The sequence below is a fragment of the Manis pentadactyla genome, chromosome 9 (assembly GCF_030020395.1).
Source record: "Manis pentadactyla isolate mManPen7 chromosome 9, mManPen7.hap1, whole genome shotgun sequence".
Classification (NCBI taxonomy): Eukaryota; Metazoa; Chordata; class Mammalia; order Pholidota; family Manidae; genus Manis; species Manis pentadactyla.
The window spans coordinates 120,314,939-120,335,990 of NC_080027.1; the positions used below are offsets into that span (position 1 = coordinate 120,314,939).

At 50.3% G+C, this 21,052-nt stretch overlaps 1 protein-coding gene across 1 annotated transcript in view; it reads left to right on the forward strand.

Moving 5' to 3' along the window:
* Positions 1 to 21,052, forward strand: part of PLXNA2 (plexin A2) — a 207,878-nt gene that overhangs the window by 148,630 nt on the left and 38,196 nt on the right. The window contains exons 10-12 of the mRNA XM_036912405.2: positions 1,827 to 2,027; positions 3,812 to 3,908; positions 7,183 to 7,373. Of these exons, the coding sequence (XP_036768300.2) occupies positions 1,827 to 2,027; positions 3,812 to 3,908; positions 7,183 to 7,373 (489 nt within the window). The remainder of the gene's footprint in view (positions 1 to 1,826; positions 2,028 to 3,811; positions 3,909 to 7,182; positions 7,374 to 21,052) is intronic.

The following is a 21,052-nucleotide window of genomic DNA, read 5'->3' on the forward strand; positions in this document are numbered from 1 at the left end:
ACATGCCAAGTTAACAATCATGGGACTCCGTAAATACTGACCATTTCCAAACCCAACTTGGGGTATCAAACTCCTTCCCAAGGCTTTTGATGTCCAGAAGGCAAGGCTTTGCCCTCATCTCTAAAGACTCTAGAAAGTTGGGAGCTAGAAGGAAAACTTGAGATCTCTTCATCAGTTGCTTCATTTTCTTCTTTTCCAGTTACCCTCCCCCACGCAGTGACCAAGGGTTCGCATGTTGGGAACTAAGATAAGCAGCCAGGGTGTGCACAGAGTTGAGTAAGATGCAGGCAGGCCTCAAGGCTCGTAGCAGTGCAGAAGACAAGGCAACAAGAAATGGCAGTTTTGAGGGCTGCATGTGACTCTTGGCGGAACATGCATAAGGGGCCCTGAGGCCAGGTCAGGGCCACGGTCAGGGATAGCTTCCCAGAGGAGCGGCGGAGCTGAGCTTGCAGGTGACCAGCTACAGAGGGGCTGGGGCGGGGCCAGGTGGAAGCGGGGTGGGGGCAGCAGTGAGTGCTTCCGGTGGGGGGAGAGGCTGCTCAGAAGGACCAGAGGTCCCCGAGTAAGGCGGGCCGGGGAGCAGCGGGGCGGGGGAGCTCAGATGAATCTGCAGTTCATGTGGCTGCACCGGGATGCACAAGAACCGGGGTAAGAGGGGGACGTGCGGCCCACTGGCTCCGGCAGCTCCCCTCCCAGGGTAAGAGGTGGACGTGGGGCCCACTGGCCCCCCCGCAGCTCCCTCCCACAGCTGTCCGTGGTCAGCATTGCCCGTGGTGGGAAAAGCTTATCAGGCACCACCTCCAGTCTTAGGAAAGGGGCAGTTTATTATTTGAGACTGTCCACACCTTGCAGTCTCCCGGCACCCCCCATCCCCCCGGCACTCAGTGCCTGTAGCGCCCTCTGCAGGGTGGTAAGAGCACACATTCCCCAGGGCTCGTGAGAACCACCACGGAGGGGAAGGGAGGGGGACAGAAGTGTCCCCTTCAAGAACTGCCCGATTGATCCCTGGAAGCAGAAAATGACTGCATGCAAAGGTGGCTGCCAGGTCCTCGCTGCCAGAGGCCCCTGCGCTCTGTCTTCCCCGGTCACAGAGAACGTGGGCGGGGCACCGGAGCTGTGGTGACGTGGCAATAGGATCTCAGGGAGAGAAGCAGCATCTGGAGTAGAACTGAGGACGGTCGGTCTCTCCCTCTCACCTCCGCTCTCCCGGGGTCCTGCCCGCAGCCCCTGCCCACCAAGACTTTCTTTCTTCAGTTTTGTTTTCCAAAGCAACATGGCATTCATGCAGAGCCTGGTAATGAAATGAGATGAAAAGCCAGAGCAAGTGTTCAGAGCTTTGCTGGGAGGGCTTGCCCGCCTCCTGGAAAGGCCGGCGCCACGGAGCGGGAAGCGGACGCTGCAGATAGCAGAAGCCGTGGGCGGCAGAGTGAGGGGGCAGGAGGAGCAGGGGAGACATGAAACCCTGAGCTGGGGGTTCCAGGTTGGGGACAGGGACACGTGGAGCCTTTTTTATCCTGTGTCTCAGGAGATAAGACCCACAGCCTGCCACGCTGGTGCTTGTAAATTAATTCCTAAATGGAAATACATACACCAGGTCCGGGACGACTTGTGGGACGGTTGACAGTATCAAAGCCTGGAGAGCTACGAGATAGATTGAATTTCATTTTCCCTGCTGACTCCCTTAAATGAGCTGCATCCTTCTGGTGGGCAGCCCACCCAGATGCAAGAGGTGTGAGCCGGCATCGGGGCCCTGTCCTCTGCCCGGGCTCAGATGAGTAGGAAGACGTGAGCCAGGACAGATGGAGCCTCTCTTCTTTCTCCCCCAGGATTGTCCCCAGCTGGTGCCCACAGAGGAGATCCTGATACCGGTCGGGGAGGTAAAGCCAATCACCCTTAAGGCTCGAAACCTGCCACAGCCGCAGTCCGGCCAGCGCGGCTACGAGTGTGTCCTCAGCATCCAGGGGGCCGTCCACCGAGTCCCCGCCCTGCGTTTCAACAGTTCCAGTGTCCAGTGCCAAAACAGTTCGGTAAGAGGATGTGGGCTTGGATCCGGCCTGGAGCGAGGCTCTCCCACCCATGCCAAGGCCTCACCCTGGCCCGCCCCAGCTTTCAGAAGCTTCTGGGTCCACAGGCTGACCCCACAACCCCAGGGACAGAGGAGCGTGCAAGCATCCAGCCCCCTCAGCCAGAGCAGAGCAGGTTAGTGGCGTCAGGGGAGACGGGGTGAGGCAAGACCCCTAATGGCACCAGCAGAGAGCCTTGTTCCCTTTCTGAGTTTAAAGAGCACCTCTTGGCTTTCGGTAACACTTTGGCCAAAGCCCATCAACTCCAGCACAAACCCTGTTCCCATTCAAGGCATGAATAACTGGAAGGTACTGCCCGGAAGGGAGTTGGAGAAGATGCAGGTGGGGAGTGGAATGGCATCAGGGGAGGTGGGAAGGGAGAAGGGGAAAGTGGGGAACTTCAAAAGCAAGCAGCAAGGGTTAAACCAATCCCGAATGCCAGACAGGAAGCGTAAGGTGTTTAATTATAATACTAGCCCAGAGAAGATCTTTTTATCTGCCAGCTCCCTGTCTCTGACTGTGGGGGGTCAGCTGGAGATGGGAGGTGGGTATAGGGGTGGGGGGGCGATGTGACAAAGGTGTTGAGGGAAGCTAATTCGGCTGGGAGAGATAAAGAGAAGCTGGGCCTCTTATCAGGGAGCTGTCAGATTCCCAGGTCACAGGCGCTTGATAGAATTTGTAATCAGTGGAAGACGGCCAGGCACAAGGGGAAGGTGGGATGAAAAAGAAATGGAATGCAACAAAGGGAGGAAGGACTGGGGGCAAGAGGGCTGACGGTGACATGCCCTCGGAGCTAAGAGGCCAAGGCTGGGGTGGGCCCCACAGAGGGGATTCCCAGGTCTCCTTCCCAGAAGCACAGGTGCTGGGCCACCAGAGGACCTATTTCTCAGGTGTCTGAAGGGCTTAAAAGACCTCTGTGGAATCAGCACGGGAGAGAGAGTGGACTCCTGGCCACAGCTTGGAAGCCTGTGCCAGGCGGGCTGATCAGATCTGTGCCCAGAGAGCTCAGCACACTCTCCCTAGTGGACTGTTGACCAAAGAAAGCTCGAGTGCAGAAAGAAAGGCCCCCACAGGGCCCACCAACTGCTGCACTGCTGATGCACACACCCTGCTCAGAGCTCTGGTGGGGTTTATGGAGCAGTGCGTGCACTAGCTAGGGAGACTAGAATCGCAAGTGAACAGACGCAGGGGAGCTCCCGGGAACTGCCGGGTCAAAGGCACAGCTGGGCAACCCCAGGGGACAGAGAGGTTGTGGGAGGGCTGGCAGGGATGCTAGAGGAGACACCTGGCGAAGGTGAAACTGGGCTCGACTAGAAGAATCAAGATGGGCTGAGGGATGGAGGCTGAGGGAGAGTGAGGTATCCCTCGTGAGACGAGAACCGGGCATGAGCGGGTGTGCTTGGAGACAGGGGTCACAGATTTCCACAGCAGAGCAGCGCAGGAGAAGGTTGTTGAAGTAAGTGCAGATTGGGTGGACTGGGTTATGGAAGGCCCTGAATGCTGAGCGAGGGGGCTGGGGCTGGATTCCTCCGGCCCTGGTGACTGGGAGTCAGGGGCGGGCACCAGAGGGACAATTGGAGCTGCACCTGTGGCTCCTTTGACTCCCCTTCTCCTGTTTTGGCCCAAAGGGAACCATAGTCCTGGCTTCTTTCCTGCTGTAGTCCTGGTCCCCTGAAATGCCAGCAACTTCCCTGCCCCCCCTGCTAGGGGGGCCTCACAAGCCGTGTGCCTCTGCTCCTCCCCTGCAGTACCAGTACGACGGGATGGACATCAGCAACCTGGCCGTGGACTTCGCGGTGGTGTGGAATGGCAACTTCATCATCGACAACCCTCAGGACCTGAAAGGTAAGCAGCTACTCCAGGTAGAGTTTTGATCTCTAAGCAACCCCGAGAAAGATGGAGGCCGGAGGGGTCAGAGTTGGCTGGCCGTGAATAATGCACACCCTCCTTCAGAGGATCCAAAAGCAGCATATGGACCCATCGAAGGAATCCTGTTGGGACCCCACTTTATTACAACCAGAGCATCCGCCAGGCAGCTGCCGGCTCATCCAATTTTTCTCTGGCTCCCAGAGACTTTGAAGTGCCTATGGAACCTGCCCTAGGAGGGCAGCCGGCGGGAATGTCCTGCCAGTTCCCTGGAAATGGAGATACTGTTTCCAGTTAGGTTCTGGTTCCCTGCCCTTGGCCCCATCACTGCACAAAGGTTTTTAAGGCTGTTCGCCTGGTCCCGAGGTGGGTAGAAGGACCCACATGCAGACTCAGATGCACCATTGTTGCAAGAAGAAGGGGCTGGGCTGAGGCCGGGGGGGCCCTATGTAAGGAGCACCCTTATTCACTGGCCTACAAACTCCTGTGGGCCAGGTGGGCACTACCTCGATTCTCCAACCCACCTGTTGTGGGTGGGCACTCCCACTGTGATTTATTTCAGATTAGTATCCTTAATCATCACAACAACAGTAGGAGGTATGTTCTAGCATTATTCTCATTTTATAAAGAAACTGAGACCAAAGAGGTTAAGAAACAGACCAAGAGTGATCAGTTTGGCAGCACATACACTCAGATTGAAGCAATGCAGAGGTTAGCAGGGGCCCTGGACAAAGGCAATGTGCAAATCCACAAAGCAGTCCATGTTTTTAAGACAAATGCTGCATGGTGTCCCTTATATGTAGAATCTTTAAAAGAAATCAAACTCATGGAAGCAGACATTAGAAAAGGGCTGCCTGGAGCTGGGGGGTGAGGGAACTAGAAAAAGGCTTGTAAAAGGGTACAAACTTTCAGTGGTAAGATGGTCTGAGAACATGCGGTACAACATGGTGAGTAGAGCCGATCATACCGTATTGTATAGTTGAACTTTGCTAAGAGAGTAGAACTTAAATGTTCTCACTAAATATCTATATGTTAGGTATATAACTAGACCAGAGAAATCCTTTCACATGTATATGTATATTAAATCATTACAATATATACTTTAAATATCTTATCATTTTATTTGTCAGTTATACCTCAATAAAGCTAAAAAAAAAGAAAAAAAAGGAAAGGAACGGACTGAGAGTCAGATAGTAAGAGCCAGGGTTTGAACCTAGTCAGGCTAATTTCAGAGCTCACAGGCCTAACCACACCACTGCCCTCCTGGCGATGCAGGCCACTATGGAATGGGAAGCCTTCCCCCCAGAACCCTGTCCCCCTTCCGTGAGCCACGTCTCTCTACATTTCAGGTAGCTGAGGTTGCCACAAGGTTCTCGCTCAGCCTGAGGGTCACCACGGACATGGAAACCTGAGAGGCCATGTCCGCATAGGGCCTGCAGATGTTTCCGCATCTATGGGGCTGCAGCGCCTGTCTCCTGCCCCAGGTGCTGCCATGAAGATCCATGCTGCTAAGGCTGAGAGAAAGAAACTGAGCCAAGGATAATTTTTTTTTCTTCTTTTTCTCTTCATACCCAGCCCAGATTTTCTCACTGCTAAGAGATAGACATTTCCCCCTGCTGAGGATCTGGGCTTAGTTCCCAGAGGTTGCCTTCGCACCTGGAGCTTGGAGAAAAATGGCCGCCTCCTAGCTGCCACACCAGAGCCCTCCCTTGCGGGGCTCCACAGCTTTTCCACAGCTCCCAGAGCACATGGACGGCAGGTCTTCACATTGGTCTTCCCCCAAGCTGAGCGTTCTGGGAGGCGACACACTGTGCTCGGGGAAGGAAGCCATACCGTTTAAGGACTTGGGCTCTAGAATCTAGGAAACTGGAGGTCAAATCCTGGCTCTTTCCCTTACGACTGTGACCTCAGACTAGCTGCTGCTCCTCTCCGCATCCCCATGTCCTTATCTGTGAAATGGGGCAGAGGGTACCCTCCTCTTGGGGGAATTGGGAGGGTCAAATGAGGTACCAGACATGCCCCATTTGTGCATATTAATAAATGCTCAATGTGCACTTGTTCATGTTGAGATTCCCCATTTCCTGCCCTTTACCCTAAGAAGCCATAGGCATAAGAATGTTTAAATATAGTTTCTGCAGCCGGGCTTGAGGGATGTTTGACCAGGCAGAGGAACGGGGGTGGACCTATGGAAAAATTTTTAAAATGCCCCTTCCCTGGGGCATGTTCCTAACCTCCAGCAGAGGCTCGCTGCGCAGGCCTGAAAGCTTATGTCTGCTTAGCCAACAGAGCTGAAAAATGACTTCCCAGTTATTCTTTCTCTGAAGAATTCTACTTAAGACTCTGAGTTCCAAACACCAGCAGGCAACAGTTATCCCCAAGGCTCACAAAACACAGTTCTGCTGACTGGCTGTCTCGGGCTAGTGAGTCAGTCAGAAACAAAAGGAAAGGCAAGGGTTTACATTCTCAAAGCCACCTGTTAAGTATCCAGTGTGTCCTCTTTGGGGGACAGCCTCTCCATCCACAGGGGCTGTGAACAGGACTGTGTCTTCCATCTTGCCTGAAGAGCGCTGCCTTCCTCGAAGGCCACACTGACTGCTCTCCCAGACCACCCAGGGCCCTGTGGGCCAGGAAAGACACCCCTCTCCTCAGGACCTGCAGTCTAGTAGCAGAGCCAGCTGGAATTTCAGGATCCCAGCTTAGTTCACTAATGTTACGAAGCTCCAAGAATCATGACATCAGTCTGTGAACTTCATTTTTACCTAAAGTGGGAAAATTAATCCTAACCTTTTGCAATGAGGGCCACCGGTGAGGCAGCAGCCTACAAATGCCATTTGTGTCCAAAGGAAAGATGAGAAGTATGATAGAACATCAGATATGGCACAGACAACTAAACTGAGCACTTACCACACATCTCCTTCAAAACAAATAACAGTGATTATCCCCATGTTATAGACAAGGTCAACCAGGCTTAAGGAGGCTAAAGAATTCCTAATGCTAGGAAGTGGTGAAACCACATTTAAAACCCTTATCTGATTCAACCTAGAGTCAGAGCTCTTAAGTAATAGTATTTTCTAGAGAGCTTTTAAACAACTACTAAGCTCAATTTATTATTAACTCCCCATCAATTATTCTTGCAATGGCAATGATGCCCACTGGTATTAACCAAGGCTAGGGATGGTTTCTGTCACACCAGGGGGCACATTGTGGGAAGTCCGCTGCAATGCCTTCTGAGCCTGCCCCCGTGTCTTTGCAGTCCATCTCTACAAGTGTGCAGCCCAGCGGGAGAGCTGCGGCCTCTGCCTGAAGGCCGACCGGAAGTTTGAGTGTGGCTGGTGTAGCGGCGAGCGCAGATGTACCCTTCACCAGCATTGTTCCATCTCCTCCAGTCCCTGGCTTGACTGGTCCAGCCACAATGTTAAGTGCTCCAACCCCCAGATCACCGAGGTGAGTTCCCCAAGTTCCCAGAACAGTTTGGGATGGCCAGGAGCTGGTGCCAGGGCAGGGGGAGAGGGTGCAAGTTGAGCCTTGGTGGGAGAATTCTCGGCCAAGTGCAATTCGTGTGGGGGTGGATAAATCTTCTCCTGGGTGTCTTGATGGCTGGTGTCCAGGTGCCAGTGGAAAGTGTATGGAAGACTGTCCTCAAGCCTGCACGTGCACACAAGGGAGGCAGAGTGCCCAGCCTCCCTGCCAGGCTGGCTGAGCCAGGTGGGGACGAGAAATTGGCCACGTGGTGGGTGAACATTTCAGAAAGCAGGTTTCGCTTTTCTCAGCAGAAATGTGATTTCAGGAGCTGCAATTAGCTCGGAGTTGCAAAGTTGAAAATAGAAGAGGGAAGTAAAGGCAGGCACGACATTAGCCACTGTGCTGTTTCCGAGGATTTACTCCCTGTCCCAATTTGTTTGTGCATTTTAATGGAAAGAAATAGGTAATTAATTATCCTGAAAAAAATGGTGTTTCCTGAATAGCAAATTGCAAAGGAAGATGAATAGATGATGTGAATGAAAATGCAGCTGCTTGCCTTTTGAATGGCCTGGGAGAGGAATAGTTGTATTTAACTTTGGTCACATTATGTGCTCATCACTCTTCACTACTCCCTATTCACTGACTGTCACTTGTGCTATGAAACTAATTGCACATTCCTATGGTGACTGGGAATAAAGGCCCAGGCAGGTATTACAGCGGCCTGCACGCATAGGAAAGCAGGTAGGGGCTTTTCTGCCTCATCTTCCCTACTGGCCAAGGGAAGTAAGTCGGGCTCTCACCTATGTGCAGAGCACTGGGGAACTTCTAGCACATCCCTGTGATTCTGAAGCTTCAGATCAGTACAAAGAAAACCCTCAGGATCAAATGAGTGTTGTTAACCCACAGATGGGTTATTTGAAGAGGGAGCAAACATTTATTTCCTGTGCTTGGCACTATCTCATTTAATCTCCACAACCACCATGAGAAGTAAGGACTCTTCACCTCCATTTTTACAGATGGAGAAAATGAGGCTTAGAAGAAGGGAGTTAGTTGCCCAAATTCACACTGATAAGTGGCAGAGCCAGTATTTGAGCTCAGGTTTATTGATTGATTGGTTGATTGATTGATTTTTTAGTATCAGGACTGTATTCTAATGCTTTTATCTACTTATTCATTTATTTTTAATTTTTTATTAAGGTATGATTGATATACATTCTTATGAAGGTTTCACATGAAAAAACAATGTGGTTACTACATTTACCCATATTATCGAGTCCCCACCCACACCTCAATGCAGTCACTGTCCAGCAGTGCAACAAGTTGCCAGAGATCCACTATTTGCCTTCTCTGTGCTACACTGTTTTCCCCATGATCCCCCCACACCATGTGTACTAAACATAATACCCCTCAGTCCCCTTCTCCCTCCCGCCCCACCCGCCCTCCCACACCCCTCCCCTTTGGTAACCACTAGTTCATTCTTGGAGTCTCTGAGGCTCCTGCCATTTTGTTCCTTCAGTTTTGCTTTGTTGTTATACTCCACAAATGAGGGAAATCATTTGGCATTTGTCTTTCTTCACCTGGCTTATTTCACTGAGCATAATGCCCTCCAGCTCCATCCATGTTGTTGCAAATGGTAGGATTTGTTTCTTTCTTATGGCTGAATAGTATTCCATTGTGTGTATGTACCACATCTTCCTTATCCATTCATCTACTGATGGACACTTAGGTTGCTTCCATATCTTGGCTATTGTAAAAAGTGCTGTGATGAACATAGGGGTACATATGTCTTTTTGAATCTGAGAAGTTGTATTCTTTGGGTATATTCCAAGGAGTGGGATTCCAGGGTCAAATGGTATTTCAACTTTTAGTTTTTTGAGGAACCTCCATACTGCTTTCCACAATGGTTGAACTAGCTTACACTCCCACCAGCAGTGTAGGAGGGTTCCCCTTTCTCTGCATCCTCGCTAACATTTGTTGTTCTTAGTCTTTTTGATGCTGGCCATCCTTACTGGTGTGAGGTTATATCTCATTGTGGTTTTAATTTGCATTTCCCCTGATGATTAGTGATGTGGAACATCTTTTCATGTGTTGAGCTCAGGTTTATTTAATTATAAAACCATTTTTAAAGTCCCTATGATTTGCCCAAGTAATGTAACACAAGGAATGGTAGCTCCCTTTCTTTACATCCGGCTTCATAGCTGATATGACCTGAAAGATGCCATCCACCCCAGTGGAAGTGTGTCCCAGGGAAAGCACTGTGCTGTGGGAGAAGGGTCCTCACTCATGCCCCTGGGAAGGGGCTATGAGGGTGTAGATGCTGCCCCTAAAAGACTGGGCTTCTTCAGTCCCGTTTGACTGTTGGATGTGGCCAGCGATGGTGCCTACTGGCTTTGTCCTGTGTCTGCATCTCATTGGGAAAGTGCTTGGTGGTGCCAGCCTCTGCCCCCAGACACCTGAGCTCCCCAAGCTGCTCAGAGCTGCATGCTTTCTCCCTGATTCTAGTGATTTCCAGCACCCACTGGCCTGAGAACTTCCTCTGCTCAGGAATTCTTGCCGATGCAGTTGTCTATCTCTGCACCCGTAGTGCAGGGAAGCTTAAATCAGGCAGGGGACTCACTTCCATCAGTACCTGTCACCCCAGCCAACCCTGGCTACACCCGGCTCTGTCTACTCCCCACCTAGCTGGGGCCCCTTTTCAGCCTGAAGGCAGGCTTTTCCCTGGGAAACCTCCTCTTCAGCTGCCCCTGCTCACTGACCGGAGACTGACAGGCTGTTCTGTTCACAGAGGACACCTAAGCTACATGATGCTAATTAACCCCCTGAGGTAATTAGGCTGTAATTGATTTTCCCAGTGAACAGAGCAGCAGGAGTCAGAGGCCCCAAGCAGTGGGGTCTCCTGTTGGTGTTTTTCAAGCAGTGGAGAAATGAAAAATCATCTTTGGGGAGAGACAAATCCATGCCGTGTCTCAAGCCACCCAGGGGACATCACTATGGACAGTACACGTGGGAGGATTCAGGCCTAGAATGTTTTATTCACGAGTATCAGGAATAGTTTCTCTCATTTTGCATCTCCTTCCCCAAGCCTGTCCTCCTCTCCCTGCGAAAGTCATTTTCAGTGTTTTTAACTTTTCATTTTTGAAATAATTTCAGACTTATAAAAAGGCACAAAAATAGTACAGAGAACTTTCATACACCCTTCACCCAGATTCTCCAAAATTAACATCTTTCATAACCACAGTATAATGATCACGATCAGGAAATTAACATCGACACCGTAACGCCGTCTCATATGCATGCCCTATTCAGATTTGCCAGCTGTCCTTTTCCAGGGTCACATGTGACATTCCATCGTCACGTCTCCTTAGAGCTCTAATCTTCTTTCTTTGTCTTTGATGACCTTGATACTCTTGAAGACTACAGGCCATTTATTTTGTAGAATGTCCCTCAATTTGTATTGGTCTGGCATTTCCTCACGATTAAAATTCAGGTTATATATTTTTGGTAAGAAGTACTAAAAAAAAAAAATGTAGGGTACATGTCAAAAGGGCACAGAAGCCAACTTGATTTGACCCCAGTGGCCAAAACTGGGGCAGGCTGAGCAAGAACATAAGTAGTGATGTATTTGTGGACTGTAAGAACATAAAGGAACCTATGGTCCTTATTGGTATAAATAAACAAACAACAGAGAGAGAGAGAAAGATCTCATTTATACTGGAGTTTCAACTCCTATATGTGGAAGGACTCATATGTTATGGAAATAGAAAACTCACTACTGAGCAAAATTCACAATAATAAATTTTTTAAGGCAAGAATGGCCAATGAATGCTAAAATTAGTGAATGAAAGTAAGATGAGAAATAGGGTATTTACATAGCCTCGAGCTATCACCCCACAGGTACTGGTTAATTACCAAAAGGAAAATACTAATTTTACAGTGAAGAAAGCTGGTAGACACTCCTTTAACCAAGCAATCAAAATTGACCTAACAAGTAATGGGAAGAATCAACCTCAGGTGCTTTTCTTTAGAACACACTGAGAAGGCCACAGCCTCATTTCTCTGGCATTTGCTACCAAAAATGTATTCTTTGTTAAAGTAGCTTTCAGAAGAATAAATTCATTTTCTTTACCTCTACTTTCTTGGCTAATTCCTTGACATTGGCATAGAGCTTTTAATAATCAGAATTCTAGGAGACCCATGCCCTGTACATACCTCCTCCTTGCCCCTGGCCCTTATCCTCAAAATGTGAACCCCTGTCCGTGCAAGCCTGTGTGCAAACAGAAGCCATACACTACGAAGATCCTTCTTGAGGGGTGAAAAGAGAAGGTTTCTATGATGGCCCGTGACACCTGCTGGCGTGGCAGAGTCTCCAACAGTGGAAACAAATGAGGATTGGAATGGATGGGCGCTGCCCTGCCCGGACACAGGGAAATCGGTGGGGTGACCTGGAAGGAGTTCCACTTTAGGAACAGGAGTGGGCCTCGAGCTCTGTTAGATGAACAGCTGTGCTCTTCCTGAATCCCGCCTTACCCAGCTGTCTCCATGGCAACCAAACCCACCCCTGGAGACTTCTTTCCCTATGGCAACTTCATGTAGGACAAGTCATTCAGCCTATCAGACGTCCCAGTTTGCATAAACCTCCGGTTAGGACCCCCTAAGGACCCGGGGCCTGCTCCTTCTCAGCCAGCCCTTGGTGTGATAATGATGCATCTCGCGTGGGAGGCAGCCCAGGCTGCTCCCGCTGCGGCTGTCATCCCGGCACCATGCATGTGTCCCCTGTTCAGCTCCAGGAACAGGAGACGTGCAGAGCTTTGGAAAGCCTGTGAGATGTCTGGCCCACCCGGCTTCTGCTCTTCCCCACGTGTGCTCAGGACCTACTGGGACCTCAAAGAGGAGGATGTTATGAGCATCTACGAGAAAGGAAGGCTGGGAGAAAACACTTCCCATGATGCTGTGGGTGGGCCACACCCAGCAGAAAGGGGAAAGTGGCTGCATATGTTCTTGGGGAGAAAAATTTTGGCGGGGTCAAGGGGCTTTGGAGCTCATGTGACAGAGGTCTCAGAGTGAGTGTACCAGCTTGCTAAGGCTGCTGAAACAAAGTACCACAAACCGGGCGGCTTAAGAAACAAATGTATTGCCCACAGTTCTGGAGCCTGGAAGTTCAAGGTCCAGGTGACAGCAGGGCCGGCCCCTTCCGAGGGCTGTGAGGGGAACCTGCCGCAGGCCTCTGCCCAGCCTCTGGCAGCTGGGGGCAATCTTTGGCATTCCTTGGCTTGTCTTACATGGTGTTCTCCCTGTGTGTCTGTCTCCACTTCTGTTTTGTAGATAAGATTCTAGTCATACTGGATTAGGTCCACATTTATGACTTCATTTTAACCTGATTACCTCTATAAAGACCCAAATAAGGCCACACTCTGTGGTACTAGGTATTTAGGCTTCAACATATGAATTTGATGGGGGGGGTGATAAAATTCAACCCATAACAGAGCCTTCTGAGCAAAAGGAGAAGCCACAGTTTTAAGGAAATTAATTCACTCATATGTTCATTTAATGAGTGACTGGTGTGTGCCATAGGCTAGACTTGGAAGTTATCACATAGATAAATGAGTCCTGAGTGGGGAGGCAGGGAGATGCAGCTTCTCCCTGCAGAGCCCAGCCTATCCCTGAACACTGGCCGCCCAGAAGAGCCTGGAAACTGCCTGCCCTGCAGCCACTCTGCTTCCCCTAAAGGACCTGGAACAGACACTTCTAACGTGCACCCTTGACAGTTGTCTCCTGTTTAGAAAGAGGACTGAAGCAGGGACCCCTCAGGAAGACATTCATCTCCGGCCAGAGACGTGAACAGATGAGCCACAGCCTGGTTCTGGGAGAAATAATAATAGCTTTTCTTTAGAAAAGAATCTGCTCTGTACCAGGACCTATGTACTTTACATGCCTCCTCCTCCTAACCACCCTGCAAAACGGCTGTAATCACCTTCATTTAAGAGTTGGGGAAACAGTGCTCAGGGAAGTAAGTGACTGGCCCAGAGTCACACATCTGGTTGGTGGCAGAACAAATTCAAAACCAGGGCCTTCTGACTCTGCAGACTCTCCTGCCATGCCATCTCCTGGGGAATAGAGGGGCATCCCTGGCTATCCACTTCCTAACCTCAGTCCAAACCAAAGGCACCAAACGTACCTGTGCCCAGGGTCAGAATCCTCTTAGAAAGTTCCAGGAGATACCAGGAAAACTGGGAACATTGGCTACCCTTTGTATTGAGCCTTAAAATAATCTTCTCCCATCTTCCCAAACATATTCAGGTCCACATGTATTCCTGTGAGTTGGGGGAGAAACAGGAAGAGCACTTCGGAGTATGTCTTTAAACTTAGGGCAGTCATATCTTGCCTGTCCAGGGAGGGTGTTACTTTAATGACTTGTGTTTCCAAGAGCTCCCAGACTCCATTTGGTTGGTTTCTGGTTGTGTCTGTCAGTAGGATGATGGCTAAAGTGAAAGTCACAAATTCCCTAGCCTGGTGGCTCTGACTTCCCAAGCATTTCAGGTGATGAGAGAGTCCAGAGGATGGTTCACACCTGCAAGTAAGAACAGAGATCAGGGTGAAGGAAAAGCAAAGCAGGCTTGCAAAGTGAGGGACAATTCCCCAGTGTTGGGGTCCTCAGGGAGTGACCAGGAACCTACCAACTTTTGGGTACCAAAGACGGTCCCCGTGTGTTTCTGAAGGTCACATTGCTTCCAGCTGTAGGGGTCCTTGTTTTGTTTTTCTATTGACTATCTTGTAGCTTTCACTTTATAAATTTCTCAGCCTCAGTAACTTCCCCCACACCTCACTAGTCCATGCTTAGGGAATATAAATTCTCTGTAACATTATCTTAGGTACATGTAACTGGGAAAGAAAACCAATTGTAGAAAACCATGTACACTGCCCTTCAAAACTAAGCATAAGTAATTGTTGATTCTATAGTAGTTTGAGATGATCCATCCCTCTTGCTTCCTTCTGGTGCCCAAATAATTTAAAGAGTATTTTTTCCCAGATTCTCTCAGGTGCGAATGCATTTGTGAGAATGGGGAGCTGGACATTTACAAGTATTTATCTGTAAAGCTGCACCAAATATTTGCAGAGAAGACCAAAAGCCACCTGCCTAGGGCCAGAGTAACTCCCTGCAAAGTTCCCAACAAATAAATAAATATGTCAGCCAGCTTTTCTGAGAGACGAGTCGGCACTCTGATCTCCCGTTCATTTATTTGCAGGCCTCATTAATATAACATCACTGCAACAAACAGCTAACGGGGGATGGTGTCAGGATGAATAATGGAGCTACTCTGCTGAGATAACAATTAGGTTTTGAATGTGCTATCAGCTAAGACAGAGCCAGCAAGGATGCACACCGGGCAGGGGAGCTGGCACTGCTGAGGCCACAGATTCCTGCAGAGCTCACCAGCTGGGCTGTAGCCTACCGTGAAGAGCATGCACGCCCATGTGCACACACATCTCTCACACACACACAGCAAGCTGGAAAAGAAGGTGACAATTTGCCATCTTGGATCCAGCATCCAGGTGTTTGGGAGCCAGAAGGGATCAAAATTTGCAGGTACTGAGTTGGCATCACTGCTCTTTAAGGTCAGGAAAACTCTAAGCAACAGGAAAGGAGACAGTGCATTAGCCAGGAGACAATGAACTTTCTGCAAACCCATAACTTGTACTCCCTGGCTTGTCCTGATCAGGGGGCTCCTCGAGGCAGAACCCTCCCAACCCCAATCTCAGACACAGGAGCTCTTAATACAAAGCGTGACCCTCAGTTGGGGCTGCTCCCTACTGAAGCAACTTCTATGGGACCCCCTCCCTTGGCTGCTGTGGGAGGCTCTGATGTCAGTCTCTCCCATCTCTTTAAGAACCCAGTCTAAGGAGTTGACAGTCTGCTGGAGACATAACAAGAGCTGCCCAGGCCCATCAGAGAGGCAGCCAGCTCTGTGCTCTGCCATCTCCTCACCAGCCACTTCCCCTCTCAGGCTGCCTGCCCCCACCCTGCGTCCCCACCAGAATGACAGCCACAGGCTCCACCTGCCTAGGACACTTGTAAAACTGAAGCCACTTTTCCTCTGGCCTTCAGCAAGCCTGGCTTCTGCTCAGATTGCTTAATCATAAAATAGGAATGAGAAAAACAATAGCTAACGTTGACTGAATGCTTACCTGGCGTCTTGCACTACACCTAGTGCCTTACGTATGTAAACCTTACTTAAACCTTACAACCACTTTGATGAGGCAGAAGCTATTCCTACTGTTTTGTAGATAGCTCCATTTTATAGGTGAATAAACCAACGCACTAGAAGGTATGATTATTTTCTTGAAGCCCCAGTGCTCGTAGGTTTTAGGACTAGGAGTTAACTGTCAGCTTCTTAGCTCAGGAGCTCTCCCACTTCACCCATATGCCATCTTTCATCTCTTTCCTCGACTCCCTTAGACAAGTAGAACTCTCAGTCCACTGGGCTGGAGGAGGGAAAGGTGCTGGTAGCTGGTACCGAGTTCTCCATAAAGCCTGCTGCAGAAGTGGGAAGGAAGCCAGCAGTGCCCCCTGCCAGCATCATTTGGGGAGACTGGCCATGCCCGGGGAGAGATGCCAAAGATGACAAAGAGATGGTGAGGCTGAGGGGGGTATAGATACTCACAGGAGCAAGGATAGAGAGGCAGGAGGACAGATGCTGAGAAGTCCAGAGAGATGGTGACCAGCAGAGACAACCTCAGCTTCCTGGAAAACAGCAAGTCACAGCCTCAGCCAAGGGAGGGGGTCCCAAGTGGAGAGAGCCTACAGGCAGGCAGGGACAAGAGTTCTCAGGGTTAATGATCTAGGGGTCCCTCCCGGGGCAGGAGGAGGGTCAGCTCAGGCAGTGTTATATGTAGGCTGAAAGCAGAGGTTAAATAGACCTGGCCGGGGTCTGCCACTCTCTGTGTAACCTTCAGCAAGTTACTTAACCTCTCTGGGACACTATTCCCATCTGTAAAATGGGAATAGTAATAGTACTTCCCTTGTAGCTTGTTTTGAACCCCAAGTGGGATAAAATATATAAAGCCTTTGGCACAATTCCTGGCTCATGAGAAGTACTTAATAAATGAAATGATCAAAGAATATGAAATGATAAATGAGATGAAATGAATGATGGTAGCCATCATTATCCAAATCTTCAGTAACCTGGAGCTGTCTTCTTTCCCACCACGTCTATCAGGCAGGAGATTTAAGCAGAGAAAGACAGAGGTCCCTAGGATGGGAATGGCCTTTGTAAGGCTCCCATCTAAGAAGGGGTCTTCCTGTGACCCTATGCCCCAACCCTGTAAGAGGCCCCAGCTCCAGCCCCCGAGACCGTCTGAATCCCAGGAATGGTGCGCCAGCTCTCCACAGGCTGCCAAGCCCCTGGGCCTTCAGTGCCTCCGCCTGCTCCCCCGTGGAGCCTGCAGAGCTCCCCAGCTGTAATTAATCGGCTGCATCTGCTTTGGCCCTTGGGCGACTTGGTGGCACAGTTCCCTCCAAACCATTCAATTAGTGGCTGCAAGAATCAGGGCGAGTATGGCACCACAGCCGCCGTTTTCCAGGTCGTGGCACCCACAGTAGAAAACAAACATGACACAGTGTGGCCGGAATGCAGATTGGCGAGGGTGCTCAGGTGTTCCACCGGGCTCCGTGGGGCTGAGCTGCTGGTGGTGGGGATCTGAGTAGGTGGGGAGGTGAATCCCCAAACCTGAGGCTTCTGATGGCATTGAGAGCACCCAAAAAGAGACAGGAGTCTCCTAGTTAGTCCCCTACCGCCAGCACATGCCAGCCTCATCCCATACCCTGCTGGCCTACTCATCCTGCCCTAAGGTGAGCAGATAAGACTTGGCTAGGACTTGGCCTAGCCACCCGTGTACACAGGCTCAGGCAGTGTCTGCTTCTGGGGCAGGATTCAGAGCTGTGGAGCAGAGCCCTCTGCCCTAACACGTTTCCCACACTTTCTTTGTGAATCCTGCAAAGAGACAAACTTTTTATTCTATAGCCAGTTAAAAAAACAATACTCTAAAGGCGACTTAATAACACACCTTAAGGTCCCATTAAGATGCAAATAAAGGCTTCTGTAGAGAGGAGAGAACAGCAGGGTAGGAGGTGCCTAACTGGGGAAAGGAACCCCAGGGAGGGAAAACAGAGCATAGGAAAGACAGCGTGGGTTTCCCCTCCCTCTCCAATTTACCCTGGGCCAGCCTGGTTAATCCCGGATGTGACCAGCAAAGGGAGGTCATCTGCACCGCGTCTTCTTACTGCACGTCAGGTCGTCCGTTGCTCAAGCCTACTTTGGGTTGCTACACTCTCAGAGGATGTCTGGAAATCCAAGGGGCCTAAGAAAAGCCTCTGAAATTATCAAAGGGGTTAGAAAACAAGATCTTCTGACAAGAGGCTAACAGAATTGGAGAAGCACGGGCCAGGGGTGACTTAATTGCTGTCCTCTATCTGAAAGATATTTGAGGAGGTGGCTGTTCAGTCCTCTGTCCAATGAGGAATCACACCAGAAATCCAGAAATTGGCTTGAATTAAAGTAAGAGAAGTTGCAGGAAGAAAGATGATTCTGACATTAAAATGCTACATCGCCCCCATGCAGTACGAAGCCACCTCCGTTCTTCCAGCCCTCTTAAGAGAACACTTTGTTCTAGAGTCTGGTTGAGACCAACATTTTCCAGTCACAGAGAATGGGGGATAGTTATTGATGGCTGCTCTGTGTTCCAGGCAGTGAGCTAAGTGTTAGCCTGCTAAGCAAAATCAAGACGGTCCCAGTCCCTTGATAATTATTGTCTTATGGAGGAAAGAAGTAGTTGCAGTCCAGTGTGACCGTTGCTCTCCAGGGGGTGTGCAGAAAGGGCAGTGGGATGTAGGGAAGGTGCTAGTCAGTCAGCCAAAGGGGGCAGAGAAATCCTCACCTAGGCGGTGTCTTGTAGCACAGCCTTGCAAGAGGGACAGACATTTGTCAGCACACAAGCTTGACGGCAGAAACAGCATGTCAAAAGGACATTAGCTTTAGATCCTACAGACAGAGGACCCTTGGGGAGCAGGTATAGTACATAAGAGAGCTGAGTCGATGCTCTGGGCAGAGGAGGAGCACCCAGAACATAGGGGAGACCCTCAGGGAGCGCCTTCACCCCCTCTTAGCAACAGCCACTCTTTTGGGCTCCTCTCTCCCTCATCCTGTGCTTCTGGCTGTCACTTTCAAGGGCCACAGAGGAGAATTTGGATGGTTTTCTGATCCATGGTATGATAGTGTTAAAAAGCATGGGGCTGAAGCTCATCAATATCTAAAGATTTTCCCAGCTGATTTCACAGATTTTCAGCTCCCTTCCCCCTCTCCCTACTACCCACACACACACTCACACATAGTCCCACACACTCACACACACTCACACACATCCCAAACTATCAAACCATTTGTTTGCGTGGGTGTCTCATTCAGAATTACTTTCTTGAAAGAATTCATTGAGTTCATGGTGAAATGCTGCGCCTGCCCCAGAATGGCTAATAGCCAGGGAGGGAGGAAAGAATGAAGACCATTTAAGCAGGGCCAGTGTCCTCCCAGATTGATTCTGGGTGAAAGGGTGATGTCTGGTTCAGAATATGCTTCTGGGCAGGGCCCAGAATCCTCCAAAGCCAAGGCTCTGCCCTCAGCAGCATGGCCACCCCCTGCCCACGCCCAGGCTGCTGGCCGCCTCTCAGGCTCCCCCCAGTCAGCCCAGTCTCTCCCATCTCTCCACCCCTGGAGCCCCAGCATCTTGGTCATGAATTCCCTGGTCCACGTGTCCTCCTTCCACATAAATGGGAGGCTTCCCATCGTCTCTGAACTCCCTACCAACACTAGCATCCCATGCTTTCATGATCTGGGAAGGCATAGGTGCAGGCGGAACACAAGGAAGGAAATGGCCAGTTACCAAGACCTGCTCTCTGAAGCTGCTCTCGGGACTTGCCAGACCTCTTACTTTCCCTTCACAGTAGCCCATGAGGCAAGCATTAGTACCTGTTTTCTGAGAAGGACATTGAGACTGAAGATCACATAGTTTGGAAGTGTCAGAGCTGGAACTCATATTCAAGCCTGTCTCTCTGCAGAGGTCGCTCTTGCTGCTGCAGACACTCCCCGAGCATCAGGCGGTTTCCTTTCCCAACCCAGAATAAGCCAGGAACCCAAGGGCCATCTGAAACGGGAAGCCCAGACGGGTGGCTCTGGCAAGCACCCAGATGTATCTTGGTTTCCCCACTAACGGGGGGTGAGGGGGAAGCTATATAAGTCCACCTTCCTCCCTGACTCACCCCTGTGAGAAGTGAGCTCTCCCTTCCCCAGTAGCCCCCTAACTCCTTCCAGATCTGGAGGCCTTCCCTGGAGCTCTGCAACGAGTAGCTGCGGCTCCACTAACTTGCCTCTTTGTGGACCTGCGTGGAAAGGGCAGACCTGGCTCCCAAGAGAACCAAGCTTTGTGGATGCCACAGCAGGGGCCCTCCCTGTCAGAGAGAGCCTTGGGGACAGTCTCCAGGGTGGGCTTGGGCCCCCGCAGCTGCCTGCGGTATCTGAGAGATCCTGTGACCTCCCTCTCTGGAGAGCAATTCCTTTCCCATCACGCCTCCCCTCCACAGTGTCTCCCCAGTACTTGGACCTGGGGAGAAACGAGGAAACCAGGAGGCCTGGTGGTTCCCACCCTGGCCACCACACAGACACCAAGGACCTTACACACATACTCAGTCACCTGTAAGCCCTCAGGTGGCAGGGGACGTGTCCTGCAGGAGAGCGTCCTCTGTCCCTGTGCGCTCTGAGCCCAGACCTACGTCTCAACCCCTTCTGATTTTTAAGCTGGAGAACACATGTGCAGAGGCTCAGAGAATTTTACAGTGCATAGTGTATTCAGGAGTCTCTGATAGCGGGTAGACCATGAGGCCATAGGATAGGGTTGCAGATGTGGCTAAAGAACAAAGATCAGAACCGGAGGAACAAGTGCCAGGCCAGGATATGTATTCAAGTATGTGTTCATAAGGATCATCCTGGCAGCATGAGGAAGTTAGATCTAAGAGGGCAACGTGGAGGCCCATGCAGTTAGTATGTGTGAGAGGAGACAGAGCACCTGCTTATCGCCCTGGAGCCCAGAGCAGGGCACAGATTCAAAAACACATGCAGACAAGAACTGGTGGTGCACAGTGACCATATTTCTTAACACGTGGTAGGTGAGGGAAAGGAAACAGTGGAAGATGCTTGCAAGATTCCTGGCTGGGTGCACAGTGATTCCATTAACCTTGAAAGAGAATCTGAGAGGATAATCAGGTTGGGGGTGGAAGGATGAAAAATTAAGAGTTTATTTTTAGGCATGGTGAAATTTGAGATGCCTGAGGGACATACTTGCAGAAGTAGAATGTCCAGTAGCAGTTGAATATATGGCTATGGAGCTCGAGAGAGAGGTCTGAGCAAACAATGCAGACATGGACGTCATCGGTGATGGAGGCCTTGGGGATCCCCTTGCAAATCAAATGCTCCCCACCTCATCTATGTTTTGGAAATCCAGACTTTCACGCATCGGTTTTGTTTTAAGGGAAGAAGATACAAGCTATGTTCCTTGTAAGCTCCAGGGCACAGCGGCTCCTTAGTATCTTGACCCGTAAACTCCTTTGCCACCAGCCC